The sequence below is a fragment of the Patiria miniata genome, unplaced genomic scaffold, assembly GCF_015706575.1.
Source record: "Patiria miniata isolate m_02_andy unplaced genomic scaffold, ASM1570657v1 HiC_scaffold_29, whole genome shotgun sequence".
Classification (NCBI taxonomy): Eukaryota; Metazoa; Echinodermata; class Asteroidea; order Valvatida; family Asterinidae; genus Patiria; species Patiria miniata.
This window is the reverse complement of record NW_024037068.1, coordinates 9819753-9839603: the sequence shown is the minus strand read 5'-3', so window position 1 is coordinate 9839603 and position 19851 is coordinate 9819753. Positions and strand designations below refer to the sequence as shown.

Genomic DNA, 19851 nt, shown 5'->3' with positions numbered 1-19851 from the left:
TGTTTATTACCTCATGAATAATCATGAGATCATTTCCTTATATGTTTTCTCTTTTTGTATTTTCTTGTTTACAGATTTCTGCCAAAGTGTATTTTCTAAAGATCCACTATACACACTGTGTTGGTTTTTGGTTAATTTAAGTCTTTGGATTTAGGTTTTATTCTTTGCTTTTAGTTTCTGGTTTTTGGTTTCAAGGTTTTTGTAAATAAATTATTTTTGGTCATTTTTGGTTTGAATCAAAATCTAGAATTGTGTCCCTTGTCTCCATTAATTCAATCTCCTTGCAACTGAGTTCCCTTCAAAGATCCTGAGATACATGTAGTTAATCCCCATAGATTCTTAGTTTGTGAGAGTTCCCCAAGTGTGTCATTTTTCCAGGTTACATCGATCATGATGAGATGTCATCTTAAAGGTGCATATTTGAAATTACTACATCTAGATTAAGTGGAACGTCGCTATACCGAACATTGTGGGATCCACAGAAATCAGAGCTGCTGACTCGAGTCATGTGACTTGGACTCGAGTCGGACTCGAGTGACTTGAATTGTAAATACCAGCTTTGACTTGTGACTTGACTTGGACTTGCAAACAATGACTTGTGACTTGACTTGGGATTGCAAAAAACGTCGGTGAAGGGCAAAACCTTATTTGATTGATATCACCCCGACGCAAAATTCCATCTTATAGGCTAATAGTTTATGCGGTACCCGCTGCTATGTACATCAGATCCGAACCGGCCACCCGATCCCGTTAGCTCGGTGGTCGAGTGGTAAGACATCTGCACTAGAAAGCAGGAGGTCGTGGGTTCGAGTCCCACCCGAGTGATTTTTTTCCAACTTTCACTCGGGAGGTAACACACTGAGTATACATGTACAGTGTTTTAAACGTCGGTGAAGGGCAAAACCTAATTTGATAAAAAATGACTTGTTACCAACCCAAGTCAGATGCTACTCGAGCGACCCAATACACTTTACATGTAATTAAGCTATTATACTTTTAAGTAGCTATTCGGTTTACGCCTTACGTGCATTAAAAAACGAACTTTGGCTTGCGCGGTTTCTACTTCGCCCAGCTGCAGCTGTAGATCATATCAGTGAGCTGAGCTGTTATGTTGCGTAATGCCTGCCTGCACTTCTGGTTGGTAAATAAGAACAGCCTCTCCAGACTCATTCCTCTTGCTATAGGAGGGTGCTGTCTGTTCCTGCTACTAGCTCCCCATCGAACGTGTATTCAGTCATGGAGGAATAATTATGAGGCCACACAGAGCAAAGCTGAGTGATACTATGCTATCAATCTTGTTTATTTGAAGTGTAACAGTTTGTACATGAAAAAAATAGATTCTTTTCAATTGAAGTCGCCCAACACAAGGCCCAAAAAGGCCACTCAAGGTGTTTATAAATGCAGTTTATAGTTGCAGCGAGAAAGTTTCATCCCAGAAAATAGACCTCAGTGACTGAATCCAGTAAAATGAATAGTTCCCACTAGTTTCAAAAGTTTTCAATAAGACTGTCACAACAAACTACAGTTTACAATGACCAAATCTCTTGCTTAATGTAATGGTTGAACAAACTTTGAAAGGAACCTTTCATGAAAAGAAAGCAGGCCTTTGTCAATTGCATGTAAAATACCGGATAGCCTAACACATTGGTCGGCGTTTAGTATACATGAAAATTGAACAATAAAGTGTTAGTATACTACATGTAATCGAGTGAGTGAAGTCTTTTTTTCATGTCATCTCAACATTTATTTCTACAATGTTAAGTAAATTTATTAAAGTATACAAAGGGCTAATATCCGACAGATATGTGATAAACTACAAGAATAGTAATTGCAACACAATGAAAAAGGGGAATTAAGGAGGCATGTTCAAAATAACTCGTAAGTTCACGCCAGGTTCTTTTAGCATTATTACAGCCGGACAAAATAATGTGCAACTTGACGTGTTCTTGGACAAAGATACTTGTGACTTGACTTGTGTTTAGACCAAATGACTTGTGACTTGACTTGTGACTGGACCTAATGACTTGTGACTTGACTTGTGACTGGACCTAATGACTTGTGACTTGACTTGGACTTGCAAACAATGACTTGTGACTTGACTTGGACTTGCAAAAAATGACTTGCTGCCACCTCTGCAGAAATTGATGGTAATAACGATCGTTCAGTGTAGCGATTTTTACTAATTAGTGACGCCCTCTTTTGATCATTGTTATTGTGTAGTTGCATTTACAAACAACGCGCGTAGTCGCCATGAGTGTCAATTAATATTTTCAATTCAGTAGCAGAACTTCACCAAGTACGCACTGGTAGTTACTGAAAGACACAGTTTTTGGGCTTATATGGGTGGCTTTTTCCTACTTTTTGTTGGGGAAAGCCATTTGTCGCTCTTCTGTTGACATTTCCAACAACAATATTCGGTACGTTTTGTACACAAAAATTGGGAGCCAAGGCTGATGTTCGGTGTATAGCCGAATGTTCGGTATAGCGGACTGTTCGGTATAGCAACGTTCCAGTCCACTGTAACAACTTATTTTTCATGGAACATGTTCGTTCACATAAACTCACAAGAAATCACACAGCGGAAATGCCCGTTGCTCTTTTCATAAAACAGACATAGATCTCTCGAGCATGAAGGTTCATTTCAAATAAATAAATAAAAGTATCTTTCATTTTCTTGACAAAGAGGCCTAAATCTATTTTTTTTTCTTTTTTCCCTTCTTTTTATGCTTACAGGAGAACAATTATTGTCATTATGTAGAACTGGCAAAATTGACTGAGCCTGGCAGTTTGATTTAGCGTGTTTAAGTGATATATAACTGTGCGACAAAACATTAAATTGAGTCTTAACTACGGTACATGTATACAATTCTCACTGTCAATTTAAACTCCATTTTAAACTGTTTAACACAATTATTCCACCTATTAGAAAGTTCTACATGCAAGGGCGGATCTGGGGGGGGGGGGGGAACCACAACAGGGGCCATGTGTCCCCCCCCCCCTAAAAAAAAATGCAATATAAAGGCAGGCACTGGGTACACACCACTATCATTTCCTCCAAAAAAATTGGTTACCAAAAAAAGTGGTCAGAACTTGCCTCAGATCGCACCAGAGAGCATCGAGAATTCCAAAAATTTCAGCGGGTCGCAAACCCCGTAGATTTTGGACCCACTTATTTTTTTGGGGGGGGGACCAAAATTTTTTGGGGGACCACCCTCAAAATTGTGTTTTATGGATCCGCCCTTATCTACATGTACATAAAGGACAATGCCAAAAATGTGAAATTCGATTAGCAAATCATTTTTCTCCCATACATGTAAAATGACTATAAACACTGTCTGGACTGTGACAAGTCTAAAAAAGTTTGATCCTAAAAATAGCACATAGGGCCACCACACATGTATGTTCATAGCCTATTGCCGGTGTATTCACTTGGGAGGTTACTTACCGCACATGCGCAGTGTGAGACATCCACTAGTCTTCGCATGTTGGCGACATTTTACCAACATGTTCTGTCGCTATGGTGGCATAAAATGTTTAAAATTTCCATTATGTGAGTTTTCCCAAAGTTATACCCCGAAAAGATATACTCCAAATAAGTTTCCAATAAAACTCACCGTATAATCAACTGGGCTACATTTCTTTAAAAGGAGTATTCGTTGCTTTCTTTTTACCATGCAAATTGACCGTGAATTATACTGATGAAGAGCAAATCAATAATTGTGAATAAAAAAAATTGTAGCTCCCTATTTATCACCTGGAAGGGAACATTGACATTGCTGGCTGCACTTTCATAGGTCTCCCTTATTCCTAAAAATTCAGATTTTTAAGGAACAAAATAAACATCTGAATCAACGAAAATCACTGCTTGCGAAGAGACTACTACTTCATTTGAATACGGAGCATCAATAGACCTATTGAAACAAAAATTAGAGTAAGAAAAGACTGATTATGCCATGCCGCATTTAAGCCTTATTGAGGGACAAAGGCTGATGGCGTGGAGTGGAATACCTGGGCACAATAGACAAACTAAGTGGAGCGAAGGAACATACGTGCACAGCTAGCGTACATACCCTGATGAGAAATGATAAGGTATGGTAGTACATGCGTATGTATTACTTCCCAAGGCCATACTCATTTCCTAGATTTGTGAACTAGTACAGTCCAGGTATGCATGTACATGTATGTGTTTTCAAGTTATTTTAAAAAGAGGATAAAAGGCACCGGTCATGCCGGTAAGTTACAGACATGTACGGTACATGTTATTTATGCTGTACATGCACAGTATGTACAACATTTCCAGTAATATGCTCTCGTGATGACAGGTCTGTAACTGGCCTTTCATAGTTATTCACTTTAAAGTTTGGAATGCACAAAATTTGTATCCCTTGTACACTGATCATTTATACTACCGGTACTTCAATTCATGAGTCCTACATGTACCGGTAGTAGGCATACATGTATGTGGGCCCTACATGTACATTGTAAAAGGCAAAGGGAGAGGACCAGAAAATTGGAGCCTATTTTGAGTGAAATATGGGCAATTCCATGGGTAACCATGGAGGAATATGGGGAAACAGACTGACATTTTTTTTTGGGGGGGGGGGGGTCCACAACGTATCCCCTTCTGTGAGGTTGTAGTAGTACATGTAAATTAGGAAGTACTGTCAAGTGCATTTTTGTTCATTGCAGATGCCCGTACATTAGCCCGACTGCGTCTGGCCGTACAGTACTATCGCAAGCTCTGTAGTACGGCCAGACCGCCAATGCTCCCCTACACACTGAACTCAGATGTAGCGATTTTGCTACCGATTTTGATCTAGATTATCTTTTCATCCAGGACAGAAATTTCCAAAGTTAAGGTTCCTAGTCGTAGAGGAACTCATACCTTTTCAAAAAAACGTTTTTTTTATCCCAAAATCTTCATCCATCTGGGTAAAAGATGACATTCAGTCATCACCGCCCACGAAAATCGTCCCGAAAATTTTCCTCCATGCGATTTCAAAATGGCGGCCGCATTGTAATGTATGCATTATGCGGGCGCGCTTGGGCAAGTTATGAATATGCATTACATTTCATGATGTTTGTCAGGCGCGTGGCGTGGCTGGCCATACAAACATGAGGTCATGAACTGAATAATGCATATTCATAATCTTGCCCAAGCGCGCCCGCATAATGCATACATTACAATGCGGCCGCCATTTTGAAATCGCATGGAGGAAAATTTAGGTAAAATGGAGAGAAAAAAAACAGTTTTGGAATTCTGGGTACTTAAAAGAGAAGCTTTTTGTTTAAGGGTATAGTCCATCATTTGTAATTTGTGCATTTTGTTTGTTTGAAGCAACAATAGTGCTCAAATTCTAAAGGAGGGGTGCTGAACAGCTAACCTGATGAAGTTTCAGCTCAGCTTCAGCTGTATACATGTATATACTTCAAGAAAAAATAGCATTCTAGGATCTCAATTCCAAATAAAAAGTTGCTGAATCATGTTTTGAATTGGGCCTGAATTTCAGCATCCGAGACACGTTCTCACTGAGCTGATTGCAGCTACGCGATGTCGTGCACCGATCCGAAAAATTATAGCAACGCTTGCGCACATTTGAAAAAAACAAAACTAGTAACGGAAATTTCCGACGGTGCTTCTTAAAACGCACCGTTGGAATTCTTTCATTGATTTCTTCAAAACGACAGCTTGCCAGAAAGAATAATTTCACAGGGAGTTTAGTCATCTTACTATCTTTCAAACAAGTATGTTATTCAACAATAAATACGCAAGTTAGTTTTTGGATAGCTGAAAATGATAAAATAAAAAAAGAATTGTCAAAATGTAACTAAATTTGCAAGTTATGCAAATTTTGCTTTTTAACCAGTAAGTGTGTTTTTTCCACCCATTTGTTGGTCAAATGTGAATTTAATGTAAAGTTGAATGACATTTTTGTATTCTGTACCTGATCCGAGCTTCAGAATGGTAGCCAACATGATAAATTATTATGAAAAATAATTTTTGACCCGAGGTTGACATTTTCACGGAATTGCCCCTATGGGTTATCAAAAGTTAGACTCCATCTAAATCCTCTCCGTCTTGTTTCTGAAGCGTTTGTAAGCCCTTCACGTCCAAATGAAATGGAAATACAGTAAACTCCGGCTAAACCGACATCATACAACTCTCAAATCGCTCAAGTCGGCTGTCTGACTAAAGTCCATTGAATTTTTTATTTCTCCGTACCCTTTCCATTAAAGGCATTACAAAATCCTTTGTGTAAGTCGGCATTCAACAAATCACGCATTGGCATTGACTTCCTGTAACTGCGGTTGGCAAAGTGTCGAGTGAAAAGTGGCCCGTGATCGCTGCATGCATTGGTGTCCAAAAAGGGTGTCCTACTGCATAAATCGCATATGCATCGTGAGCATATCAATACCAGTACCCCCTCTAGGCTGTACGCTTGCGCTCTGTCCATTTTGGGGGGTCTTATTGAATGACTACTGCTGCAATCAATGCATGCATGGTACCGTATATACCACATCACGCACACATTTAATTCGTTACTGTGCACGTACATACCAGTATGTATCGTGGTCTCCACTATCAATACCCCAAACATGATGATACAATTCGAGGATTAATTTGGTGGATTCAACTCAAGCATTAAGGAGATAATCCAGGGTAAATCGAAGCCAATTAGTGCAATGAATCGTGTGCAAAAGACCATTCATGTAAGTCGGCAAAATTGCCGACTTACAGCAGATATCGGCATTCGGGTAAGTCGTCACAAATTCTCGGGTCCCGAGTGCTGGTTTAGCCGGAGTTTACTGTACGTCAAAGTCAGGCTTCATGTTACGTGATTAGATGAAGCAGTATCATGAACCCATAGTGAAACACAGTCTTCACAACCCTGGAAGCCTAAGCCAAAGGGGAAGACAAGGTTTAATAAAAATTGATTTCCTTGTTCAACAGATTTTAATATGGCCAAAGTGACAACAGAAGATGTCCTGGACAAGATCAGTCAGGGTCACCTGGAGTGCACAATTTGCATCCAACGCTTCAACCGTCCCAAAATCCTCGACTGCTTCCACAGCTTTTGCCTTGAATGCCTTGAGGATTACAAACTCACCCAATATCCATCAAGCCCTAAACTTCCATGCCCAATCTGCCGAAAGGAAACTGTCCTGCCTGACAACAGAATTGCTGGTCTCTCCAACAACTTTGCCATGATTGCACTGGTCGAGGAATTCACTCACCAGAGAAACCTCTTGAAGAGGCAGAAGTCGAGGATAGTGTGCGAAGTTTGCGAAGTCGATGAGGCAATTTCCAGATGCATTGACTGTGCAGAGTACCTGTGCTGCGAGTGCCAGAGAGCACACCAACGGGCAGTGAAGACGAAGAAGCACGAGATTGCGACCCTGGAGGATCTGCAGTCGGGGAAGGCAACCTTCAAGAGCAAGATGCGAAATGAGGTACCTAAGTACAAGAAGCACTCCAACCAAGAGGTCTTGATCTGCGCTGACTGCACCACTGTAGACCACTGCAAACCATCTCATACATATGAGGACATCGAGGCAGCAGAAATGTCATTCCGAAATGAGGCCCGATACTGCACTCCAAAAATCCCGCACACCCAGCGAGGAATGTACGCAGCCGGCCAAGTCGCCCATGTCTGCAACCCATGCTGGCCACAGCCTCAAGCTCGTCCCCTTACCCCTTTATTCCAGAATACATGTATGCCTGCTGGAGGTAGGCGCCGCTTTGCACAGAACCTGCGTACCCCTGCGCCTGGCGCGACGCCCACCCATCTTGTTCATCCTAGAGTTTTGCAGCAGCCAGCTCCATATGCCCAACACGTCACCACCATCTCTGGCAAGGAACCCATAACCCCCAGCATGTTGGCCGCCGCCACCCCTCAGCAACAGAAGCAGATGTTCAGAGAGCGTCTCCTCCCATTGATCAAACGCAGTCACGGCCAGCTGGCCGGTAAGATCACTGGTATGCTGCTGGAGATTGATAACTCAGAATTGCTGCATATGCTGGAGTCCTACGAACTCCTCAAAGCCAAGGTGGATGAAGCTGTGAATGCTCTGAAGGCCCACCAGGCCAAGAAAGGACCAACCCTCTCCAATGCCCAACGCATCACCACTTTCTCCGGCCAGGAACCCCTAACCCCAAGCATGTTGGCTGCCGCCACCCCACAGCAACAGAAGCAGATGTTGGGAGAGCGTCTCCTCCCATTGATCCAACGCAGTTACGGCCAGCTGGCCGGTAGGATCACTGGTATGCTGCTGGAGATTGATAACTCCGAGTTGCTGCATATGCTGGTTTCCTACGAACTCCTCAAAGCCAAGGTGGATGAAGCTGTGAATGCTCTGAAGGCCCACCAGGCCAAGAAAGGACCAACCCTCTCCAATGCCCAACGCATCACCACTTTCTCCGGCCAGGAACCCCTAACCCCCAGCATGTTGGCTGCCGCCACCCCACAGCAACAGAAGCAGATGTTGGGAGAGCGTCTCCACCCATTGATCAAACGCAGTCACGGCCAGCTGGCCGGTAAGATCACTGGTATGCTGCTGGAGATTGATAACTCCGAGTTGCTGCATATGCTGGAGTCCTACGAACTCCTCAAAGCCAAGGTGGAAGAAGCTGTGAATGTTCTGAAGGCCCACCAGGCCAAAGACGGACCAACCCTCTCCAATGCCCAACGCATCACCACTTTCTCCGGCCAGGAACCCCTAACCTCCAGCATGTTGGCTGCCGCCACCCCACAGCAACAGAAGCAGATGTTGGGAGAGCGTCTCCACCCATTGATCAAACGCAGTCACGGCCAGCTGGCCGGTAAGATCACTGGTATGCTGCTGGAGATTGATAACTCCAAGTTGCTGCATATGCTGGAGTCCTACGAACTCCTCAAAGCCAAGGTGGAAGAAGCTGTGAATGTTCTGAAGGCCCACCAGGCCAAGGACGGACCAACCCTCTCCAATGCCCAACGCATCACCACTTTCTCCGGCCAGGAACCCCTAACCTCCAGCATGTTGGCTGCCGCCACCCCACAGCAACAGAAGCAGATGTTGGGAGAGCGTCTCCACCCATTGATCAAATGCAGTCACGGCCAGCTGGCCGGTAAGATCACTGGTATGCTGCTGGAGATTGATAACTCCGAGTTGCTGCATATGCTGGAGTCCTACGAACTCCTCAAAGCCAAGGTGGAAGAAGCTGTGAATGTTCTGAAGGCCCACCAGGCCAAGGACGGACCAACCCTCTCCAATGCCCAACGCATCACCACTTTCTCCGGCCAGGAACCCCTAACCTCCAGCATGTTGGCTGCCGCCACCCCACAGCAACAGAAGCAGATGTTGGGAGAGCGTCTCCACCCATTGATCCAACGCGGTCACGGCAAGCTGGCCGGTAAGATCACTGGTATGCTGCTGGAGATTGATAACTCCGAGTTGCTACATATGCTGGAGTCCCACGAACTCCTCAAAGCCAAGGTGGAAGAAGCTGTGTATGTTCTGAAGGCCCACCAGGCCAAGGAAGGACCCGCCAAGCAAACCATTGCTCAACAGAAGTAAAGACAGGCAGGAAGTCCAAGTACCAGATATTGGGCAGTTTCCTGTTGTTCGTAGCTCTAATAAAGCAGCCAAGAAACCTCCATTATAAAAATACACAAAAATTGTAAAAAAAAAAAGTACCCCGAAAAAATAAGAGAGTGGAAGTTACAAAATATATAGGTTTTAGTGCGTTATGTGTGTATTGTGCGGGATCTTCAATCTCGGATTCCAGGGGAAAGGGGTAGGGTTCTCTTTGATTAGCAGCCTTGATGGTTTTTAAGCCCAGGGAGGGAGAGGTGAGATTGTCCATTTGTCAAATTCTGAGTGGTAGGGTCAGCACAAACGGAAGAGCGATTATCGTAGGGGTGCTGGCCAACGTCCATTATCCTTGTCATGATTGATCTGAGCCACTCTCCCTCCATGGGCTCATGTGCTGCGGATAAGTGAATTAGCTCGTGACAAGCGATGGCACTTGTAATTGTTGTGAGACGTGATTATGCTGCAAATGATTGTGAGAAGCGACTACGCTTCAAATTGGAGGGATATCTGTAGTCCCTTCTTGAGACTTGTGAGAAGCGATTGCACTTTTAATTGTTGGGAGAAGCTACTGCGCTTATACGGTAATTGTATGGATACATCCATAGTCCATCGGGACTTGTGAGAAGCGATTGCGCTTCTAATTGCAGGGAAACCTGTAGCCTTGTATTGATTATAACTGTTAGCATTAAAGTTGTAAATTTATGCGATTATTAAACCATGCTTGTAAAAATTAGAACTATTAGCATGTAAATTGTTAAACCATGCTTGTTGGACTGTCTCAAGCGAATAGGGTCATTCCGTGTCAATTCCACACGCTTTTGGACCCGACCATCACAGAATGAAACGATATTTGGTGTGATGATTGGCCTATATGAGAAACCCCCAGAACTGAATTTTTTGGTAAATTTGCTCGTTAGTTTTTGAGATACGGGTCAACGAACTTTTGACTAATTAGCATGACCTCCGAACTTTAGATATTTGTATCTCAAACACTATAGCGCCTACAGGGCCAAGTTGTACATCACATTGAAGCTCTTTGAATGGCCTCCATTTCATAAAATAAAACCAAAATCGTAGCATGAAGCGCCGAGAAAATGCATAACGAATTGACCTTTGACCTTGAATTACGAAAATCAATATGCTTCAAATTTTGTATTTCTTTTTTCAAATATTAGTTTATGGTGCCAGCAACAATCTTAAAAAAAAAATTGGGATGGGCGCTCTTAAAGTTTTTAAGTTATGATTTTTTTAAAGATAGCTGTCCAGGAAAAACCCTAATTTGCATATATTTACGTACAAATGTATACTGCATGTGCACGTTGACCTGTACATTGCCCTTTACAGCCCAAATGTATTGCGTCCATTGTTTATGCAGCATCTTGCCACATGTACATGTAGCTCTAGATGGCATAACTATGGGGGTATAGCGGGGGGGGGGGGGAATAGCGGGGGGGGGGGGGGGGGGCGCAGAGAGAGAGGGGGGGGGGGGGGTCGGGGGCACTTGTCCCCAAGTAGATGTCCTTGCCCCAAGGTGTCTAACAGCCCTACCCCCTTCAAATCTTGAATTGGACCCAAAAAAAAATCATTTGGCCCATACATGTATCAATTGCCCAATATATTATTTTGAATTGCCTCCCTTGAAAAATGTAAGGCAACCCAGGTTCCCCCTCCCCCAGACCAGACCAGCAGTTTAACCCAACTTTCCTAGTATTGCACGCTTTGCTTTCAAAATAAGATGGGCAGGTTCTAATCACATTCAATGAACAACCAGCATGGTGACACCAAGCTCAAACTGTTCACACTAATGGGGTGGGGGGGGGGGGTGGTGGGGGTGGGGGGGGGTAGGGGAGAACCACTGGACATCCACTGGGGGACAAGTGCTCCCACCAATGACACACCCCAAAGTTACACCACTATCTAGAGCAGGCAAGATGCTGTTTATAAACCTTTGACACAAAACATTAGGGCTGTCAAATTTACAGGTCAATGTGCACTTGCTGTATGTACCGGTACAAGTACGCGTGTAAATATATGCAAATTAGGTTTTTTCCAGGACATGCTATTTTAAAAAAATCGTAACTGAAAAATTTTAAGAGCTCCCATCCCAATTTCTTTTTAAGATTATTGCTGGCACCATAAACTAACATTTGAAAAAAAAAATTACGAAATTTGAAGCATGTATTGATTTTCGAAATTCAAGGTCACGTTGACCTGTAAATTCGTTACGCATTTTCTTGGCGCTTCATGCTACGATTTTGGTTTTATTTTATGACATGGAGGCCATTCAAAGAGCTTCAATATGATGTACAACTTGGCTCTGTAGGCGCTATAGTTTTTGAGATACAAGTATTTAACGTTCGGAGGTCATGCTAATTAGTCAAAAGTTCGTTGACCGGTATCTCAAAAACTAACAAGCCAATTTACCAAAAAACCCACACCACAGTTCTTGGGGTTTCTCATATAGGCCAATCATCACACCAAATATCATTTCAATCTGTGACGGTCGGGTCCAAAAGCGTGTGGAATTGACACGGAATGACCCAATAAGGGCTGACCCAGTGACTACAGTGCTAATTCTCCGGTGTGACTCTTTCTTCCAACTCTACCAAATTTTCTAACAAATTTGAACGGGGTATCTACAGTCCAGAAATGAATCCCTTGAAGACTTCATCTCAATACGGTCAGCATCCAGTAGGAAAACAAAGACGCATGGTTTTTACCGAATGCCTCCCTAACTAAAATGTTTTCCATGTCTGGCATCACCAAACAAATTTTGACCCAAAAGTCCAACTTTACCGAATTTGTTCAAAACTTTTCGAAGGGTACCGGTACATAGAGCCCAGAAATTAATCCCCTGAAGATTTTAGCTCCCTACGGTTAGAATCCAATTACAAAACAAAGACTTATGTTTTACAGTTTTTACCAAATGCCCCCAAAACTTAAATGTTTTCCATATTCGGCATCATCAAAAAAGTCAAGTTTTGACCCCAAAATCCAACTTCACCGAATTTGCTCAAAAATTTGCAGGGGGGAATATAGAGCCTAGAAACGAATCCCTGGAAAGACTTCAGCTCGTATCCAGTGAAAAACAAAGACTGATGGTTTTAACCGAATGCCCCCTTAACTAAAAAAGTTTTCCATATCCGGCATCATCAAAAAGTATTTTTTTTACCCAAAAATCCAACTTTACCACATTTGCTAAAAGCGATTCAACGGGGAGATATCACCTCACTACAGTCAGTATCCAGAGAGAAAACAAAGACTTATGGTTCTTACCGAAAGCCCCAAACCCAGTTTTCAATTTTTGACCCAAAAATCCAACCATACGTGTACGTGATTCGCTAAAAAATTTGCACAGAGTACCTCAAGTCCAGAAATGAATCCCCTGAAGAATTCAGCTCACTATGCTCAGTATCCAGTGAGAAAACAAAGTATATGGTTCTCACAGAAAGCCCCCAAAACCAAAACGTTTTCCATATCCAGCATCATAAGAAAAGTCAATTTTTGACCCAAAAATCCAACTAAGTTATTGAATTCGCTCAAAAATCTGCACGGGGTACAAAATGTCCAAAAATTAATAGCCCGAATATTTCATCTCACTACGGTCAGTATTCAGTGAGAAAATCAAGTACAGTTTTTACCAAATGCGCCCAAAACTAACAAGTTTTCCATATCCGGCAACATCAAAAAAGTCAATTTGTGACCCAAAAATCCAACTTTACCAATTTCTTTTGCTCAAAACTTCATACAAGGAACTTGGAGGCTAAAAATGAATCCCCGGAAGATTTTAGCTCACTACGGTCGGTATCCAGTGAGAAAACAAAGATTTATAGTTTGACCCGAATGCCCCAAATCTAAAACGATTTCCATAAATCATCAAATATGACAATAATTATGTGAGGCGCTCTGGCAATATTATGAGACACAACTGGACAGAGTTCGAAAAATTCTCTAAACTTTGACGGATAATCAAAACAGACACGCAACGTATACCAGTACATGTACGTGTACATGTACATGTACGCTCATAATATTAAAGGGATGTGCGATATAAATGAGATTGATTTTTCGTGTCCGAAATATGATAAGCATACTCGATGCGTACATGTACATGTACAAGTACCTGTACATGTATGTGTTCCGGTAATGGATAAAAAAAACCTTCCCCAAAAAGAGAAATTTGAATGTATGTACAATGCATCATACTTATACCGTTACATAGCCTACATGAAATTCCCTATTAACCCTAACTCCCTAGGCCTTTTTGCTAGAAGTACATGTAGCCTCAATCGTGCAAATCCTCCAATTGGCCTCATGGAAAAATAGCATAGCCTCAATCCTGCAAATTCCTCCATTATTTCTTGAATATGGTCTGTGGAGGGGTGACCACTGCCTGAATCCTGCAAATTTATTTATGCATGGCTAAGCAAAAACAACACAAGGTCTGGCCCATGACCTTGACAAAGTGCATCCTACGAAATCAGTAACGCACTTTTGCCATGTAACGTCAATCCTCCAAATTTCACCACTTTGGCAAAGAGGGTTTTGAAGGATTCAGGGCGGTTAGGGTTAATTTTAAATTAAAACTGAAGTTTCCTTTCTTTGGGGGAAAAGCTTCTCTTTTTTTATTTTAATTTAAGTAGACAGGCATTCAACTGGGAATTGGGAAAAACGAGGAAATTCCAAACCACACCAGACTTTGTACAGTAGTTTTCAATTTGTAGTTGCATTCCTGAGAAGTTAAAAACAACAACAAGGAAACAGTGGATCCAAGGAAAAGTTGCATTCCTGGGCAGAGGAACACAAAGCAGTTAGCCTACAGATACGTGCAAAAATGTCGGTGCGATTGTCATGTGTATTCAGTGATAAACTTTTGAACTTTGGGAGATTAGCAAGAAGTGACAGCACTCACAAAGTGACCTATGAAAGCACTTTTCCATTGACAAACTTCACACTGCATTGACATATCTTTGTGCACATCACACGCGTACCATATTCATCCATAGGGTGACAAAGAGTTAACTGTCGAATCCATCATTATGACTTCACATTGGCAAAACAGACTTTGAACGGTAAGCAAAGCATTCACAGTGCAAACTGCTTGCTGTAATTTACCCTTACCCTACGTGGTGACAAAAGTAAACTCCAGTCGTTTGTAGACAGTGATGTTACCTACTTTGTAAAAGTATGGACTGACATGCAACAATGGCACATTTCATGTGTGTGTGTGGCACATGAGAATATGTACGTGACATCTGACAATACATGGGACACTATGAATGAAGGACGGATCTATGACTTTGAGAGGTTCTTTGATTATTAAAGGTGTCACTATTAACACCCCCAGTCAAGCCCATGTGATGTCATCATGATTTGATCAGCTGAAAACTTGCTGGACTCAAAACTTCATTTTGTATTGATATGGAACTTAGCTGATGCTGCCTGAACTATGCTGTCTGATCTGATGCTGTCACTATGACTACCCCCAGTCAAGTCAATGTGATGTTATGATGATTTGATCAGCTGAAAACTTGGTGGACTCAAAACTTCATTCTGTATTGATATGGAAATTTTGCTGATGCTGCCTGAACTATGTATGCTGTCTAATGCTGTCACTATGACTACCCCCAGTACAGCCAATGTGAAGTCATCATGATGTGATCAGCTGAAAACTTGGTGGACTCAAAACTTCATTTTGTATTGATATGGAAATTTTGCCGATGCTGCCTGAACTACATGTACAAGTATGTATGCTGTCTGATGCTGTCACTATGACTACCCCCAGTCAAGCCAATGTGATGTCATCATGACGTGATCAGCTGAAAACTTGGTGGACTCAAAACTTCATTCTGTGTTGATAGGGAACTTCTACCGATGCTGCCTGAACCAGTTCTTAAGTCAGGTACTGGGAATGACTCGCACTGGGCTCAACTAAAACGATTGTGATTCAGAGAGTGTGCTGTTCAGTGGAAATATGCAAATAAGCTAATCTTTTACAATGGCAGGAATAACAATCTGTCAGTCTGTCCTGGAACGGATCAGCCACAGTCACCTGGACTGCCCGATCTGCTCCAATCGTTTCAAACATCCTAAACTCCTCGACTGCCTTCACAGTTTCTGCACTGAGTGCCTGGAAGGCCTCCGCCAGACGCATGACCCGGACTCGCCAACTCTCGTTTGCCCAATCTGTCGGAAGGAGACCAGACTATCAAAGGACGGTGTGAGCGCTCTGGGAAACAATTTTTCCCTGATGGCACTGGTGGAAGAGTTCAACAGGCAAGAAGAGCTTCTAAGGGTTCTGAGGTCAAAGGTCAGATGTCAGCAATGCGACTCGATGGAGGAAGTGGTCTTCAAATGCACTGACTGTGATCACTTCATGTGTCTGAAATGCAAGGAAGTGCATGAACAGTTGGAGAACTCAGAGAATCACCGACTTGTTGCCATTTCTGATCCATCTATTGGGAAATATCCCATCGGAAAAACTCCTCAAAGACAACGTTCCGAAGAAGTCCGATGCAAGAAGCACGGAGACTTGTTCCACTTTTATTGCAACACATGCCAAGTGCTGGTCTGTACGGCCTGCACAGCTCTGGACCATCACTCTCCGGAGCACGACTTTGTGGAAGTCTCGTCGGCCGAGGAGTCCTGCAGAAAAGAACTCCAGGACTTACTCTGTCGAGTGAAACGCAGCAAGAAAGAAACCCAGGATGCCATGGATCTTACAGACATGGCTCTGTGCAAGCTGAAGGCTGCCGCCAATCAGGTGGTAACTGAGATAACGGAGGCCGCGAACCGTGAGGTGGACAAGGTTCGACAGAGGGAGGTTGCGCTGAAGAGAAGGGTAGGGCAAATTGATCAAGACAGGTCAGCTGTGTACGACAGGTCCTTTGTTGGCTACTGCGCTCAGCTACAACACGCAGACAAAACAATAACAAGAGTTTGTGAGCTTTTGGAAGGTTGTACTTCTCTGGAGTTACTGGCACAAAAACAAACCATCCAAAGTACTTTGAGGGCTGCTGCAGATAAGTACTCTCCACCAAAGCTTGATGAGCTATTCTTTGGAACTTTCAATTTTCAAAGCAAGGAGATTCCACAGAACTTTGGTCAATTTGTGTTGAGCAAATGGAAGCTCAGGGTTGAGTTTGGTGCCGGGGGAGATGTCACAACCTCATTCCAGATGGCACAAGAAGTAAGTACATTTGCTGACGGGGACATCCTCACTGCGGATGCTGATAAAAACAAAGTGACTGTGCATGATCCAAAAGGCCAATTTAAGTGCTATTTTGATGGGAAAACAGACCAGTCAGAAAAATGCCTGAAGGTTCCAAGTAGTATCTCAGTTAATCATCAGGACGATCGGCTGTTCGTTGTGGATGGTCCAGTTGTGAAGGTGTTCAACCAAGAACAAATGCACCTGTACAACTTTGCTCCATCCTTAGCAGGCGTGTGTTGTGAACACGAGGCAGGATTAAAGTCTGTGGATGATAGTAGAGACACAACGGAAAAGATAGCTGAAATATCCACCGCACGCCAGGAGGCATTGAACCTTAATACTGAACCTGAAGCAGGAACAATGGGTGCTTCAGAACCAGTGGCAGCAGTAGGATCTGAACTGGTTGCAGAAGTGGGATCCAAAGCGACTTCAGATGTCAAAACAGAGGCAGTTACAAAATATATCGCATCCTGCCTTGCTGTCGCTGATAGCTTGGTCGCACTCGGAGTTGAAACAAAGAAAGTTATATCCCTTCACAACCTGGATGGATCACCGATTCGAACTCTCCCTGCTGATCTTGTTGAAGATAACCTTGCAATCAACAAGACTAAAGAACTCATCTTCACAAATTACAGACGGTCAAGGTTGGTGTCCATGGACCTCTACGGAAACAAGGTGTTCTCTGTCGAGACGACACACAAAGGGAAGCTTGTGAAACCCATGGGGGTTTGTTGTGAGGGTCACTCTAACATTTACGTTGCCGTTCATCTGGGGCTAGGACGTGGCGAAGGTGAAATCCATCACTACGACAACGAGGGAAGGAAGGTTGGGCACATCATCCAGAGCCTGTACAACCCTCTGGGTTTGGCACTGACTCCTAGAGGAGAACTGGTTGTGGCTGATAAGAACTCTGTCAAGATCTTCCAGAAAGTCAAATGCAACACGGAGATTAGTGATTTGACTTATGTGTAGTTTAACTCTTTCGCTACGGAATTTAATTTACCTATTTTGTCCCGTTTGGACGTAATAAATCGCTGGAAATTCCGCCGAGCGTCGATGTGGACGCCGCCATCTTTAAATGTATCTCCATAAACAAACTGCTCACAATAACCTGCAGCAGACCCCGGTGAGACGGAGAGCTGCTGGCAGCGGCTCAAACTAGGGTCAGAGGTTATATGATATAAATTATGTAGGGCACACGTCATGGGGATACCCTGTTTATTCACAGCGACGTCACCGAGCCGCTGCCAGCGGCTTGCCGTACGACCTGTACAATTTGTGTGTGCCGCTGTCAGCAGCTCGCCGTAGCGAAAGAGTTAAGTTCCTTTTAGTACAATGTTAACACATTCAAATGGTGAAAGAGAAACTCTTTGATTATTAACAGTGGAGCCTGTTGGCATATGCATGACATAAATCTGGGAAAAGGAACGGAGGAAATGGTTTCTACTTCAACAATTTCCATTTTCCCATCACAGAAAATCCTTCATATTATTTAACCCACTTGAACAAAGAAATGTCTACTTTTGGTAACATGTGTCACTCGGTGAATTCCAACTGGGAATTCCTCATCAAAATTACAATTTGCTGATCTACCAGAGGGTCTTACCATTGTGTAGCTAGAGGGGTGTTTTGTCGAATGAAACCGTTGAAATTTAAAATTTTTGATTTTTTTTTTTACTTTTGTGGACAAAAAGTTTTAATTTTTTTTACCGAAGAGGTATTTGTGAATAAATGTGGGCTTGGTTGGTATTAAACACTCTGTTTAAGACTGATTGGAGTCTGGATGCTGATAATTGCCCAAGCTGAACCTTTGGCTCAGGTACTGAATTATCAGCATCCAGACTCCAACTAGTCTTAAAGGGGCACTAGGTCCTGAAATCCCCGAAAATTACATGTTTTGGATCGTTTACTTATCCTATTTCAAACATTTGGTTTAAAGGAAACCAACCTAATGTCTCACCGTTCCCGAGAATAGACGAAAAAACCTTAATTGTTTACATCGGACACGACGGAGTACGAATACACTTTTCCTGTCAGTTTCACTTTCAGTCAATGTACGTACGATATGTATGTACACATCACCGTGTTCGCGAACATTGCGCGGTGACCAATCACCAACGCACAAAATATGGTTTCTTACAACATCCGCAAAAGTCAAACACTTTACGGATGAAATCACAACTAGCCTCAAAACAGCTCAAATTTTTGGGGTCGCAAAAGTGGACCACGAAATTCTTTCACGCGCGCATAGTACAGGATTCATAAATACCTCAGACAGTTTAGCCATTCCTATTGGTCGAGAGCCCGTCACGTGGCCGGTATTAAACGGATGATAAAGACATGGCTAGCTGGTCTTAAACACTTTTCCAGTGTCACAATAAAATGTGGACTCCTAAAAATCCAGTGCCTCTTATCGTTTCATTGGTTGAACGTTCACAATCCTCACGTAGGCATGCGCAACACTACCAGGGAGTTAGAATTTTATAGTTCTAAATTCAAAACGCAACGCGCCAGGTGCGTTCTGCGCGACATCGCATAGAACATGATATGCGCGCGTCAATCTCCATAAAAGGGTTGTTTTCATCTTACTCGCCAGCTGAACACTCCATTATTTTGCAGGAGGGATGATTCAAAAAGCATAAAGTGAATTTGTTGAACAAAATCGGGATGTTTTGAACGAATTATATGATTTTTTTTTACCGAAAAGGTATTTATGAATGGGAATAAATATGTACTCCGTCGGTATTTATCACTCTGTTTAATACCACTTAGAGTCTGGGTGCTGATAATTACCCTCGCCTCCGGCTCGGGTAATTATCAGCACCCAGACTCTAAGTGGTATTAAACAGAGTGATAAAAACCTCCGGAGCACACATTTATTCCCTTAGTAACACAAAAATGCCCAGTTTTGAAAGGATATTCATGTGGATGTGTACATGTATATCCTACTTTTAAATGTTCTTTCAGATTAACATTATTTCGTTCAAAGCGCGTTTTGTAGCCCAACTGGGCTGTTCTAGGACCTAGCATACCTTTAAGCAGAGTGTACAGCTGGCTTATCAATT

The 19851-nt window shown here is 42.8% G+C and overlaps 3 protein-coding genes across 3 annotated transcripts in view; 2 read left to right on the top strand and 1 right to left on the bottom strand.

The window, feature by feature from the left end:
- LOC119735793 (protein SMG9-like) overlaps positions 1 to 19851 on the bottom strand; it is a 47036-nt gene that overhangs the window by 8157 nt on the left and 19028 nt on the right. The gene's annotated exons all lie outside the window — the stretch shown is intronic.
- Positions 6956 to 9609, top strand: LOC119735791. Its single transcript, XM_038209725.1, has one exon. It carries the CDS (start codon positions 6961 to 6963, stop codon positions 9553 to 9555), a length of 2595 nt encoding a protein of 864 aa, XP_038065653.1. The 5' UTR covers positions 6956 to 6960; the 3' UTR covers positions 9556 to 9609.
- LOC119735792 lies at positions 15326 to 17758 on the top strand. Its single transcript, XM_038209726.1, has one exon. The coding sequence runs from the start codon at positions 15572 to 15574 to the stop codon at positions 17756 to 17758; it is 2187 nt and encodes a 728-aa protein (XP_038065654.1). The 5' UTR covers positions 15326 to 15571.

What these genes read in the sequence shown, in the direction of transcription:
- LOC119735791 (XM_038209725.1), top strand. Translation starts at nt 6,961, where the DNA reads ATGGCCAAAGTGACAACAGAAGATGTCCTGGACAAGATCAGTCAGGGT.
- LOC119735792 (XM_038209726.1), top strand. Translation starts at nt 15,572, where the DNA reads ATGGCAGGAATAACAATCTGTCAGTCTGTCCTGGAACGGATCAGCCAC.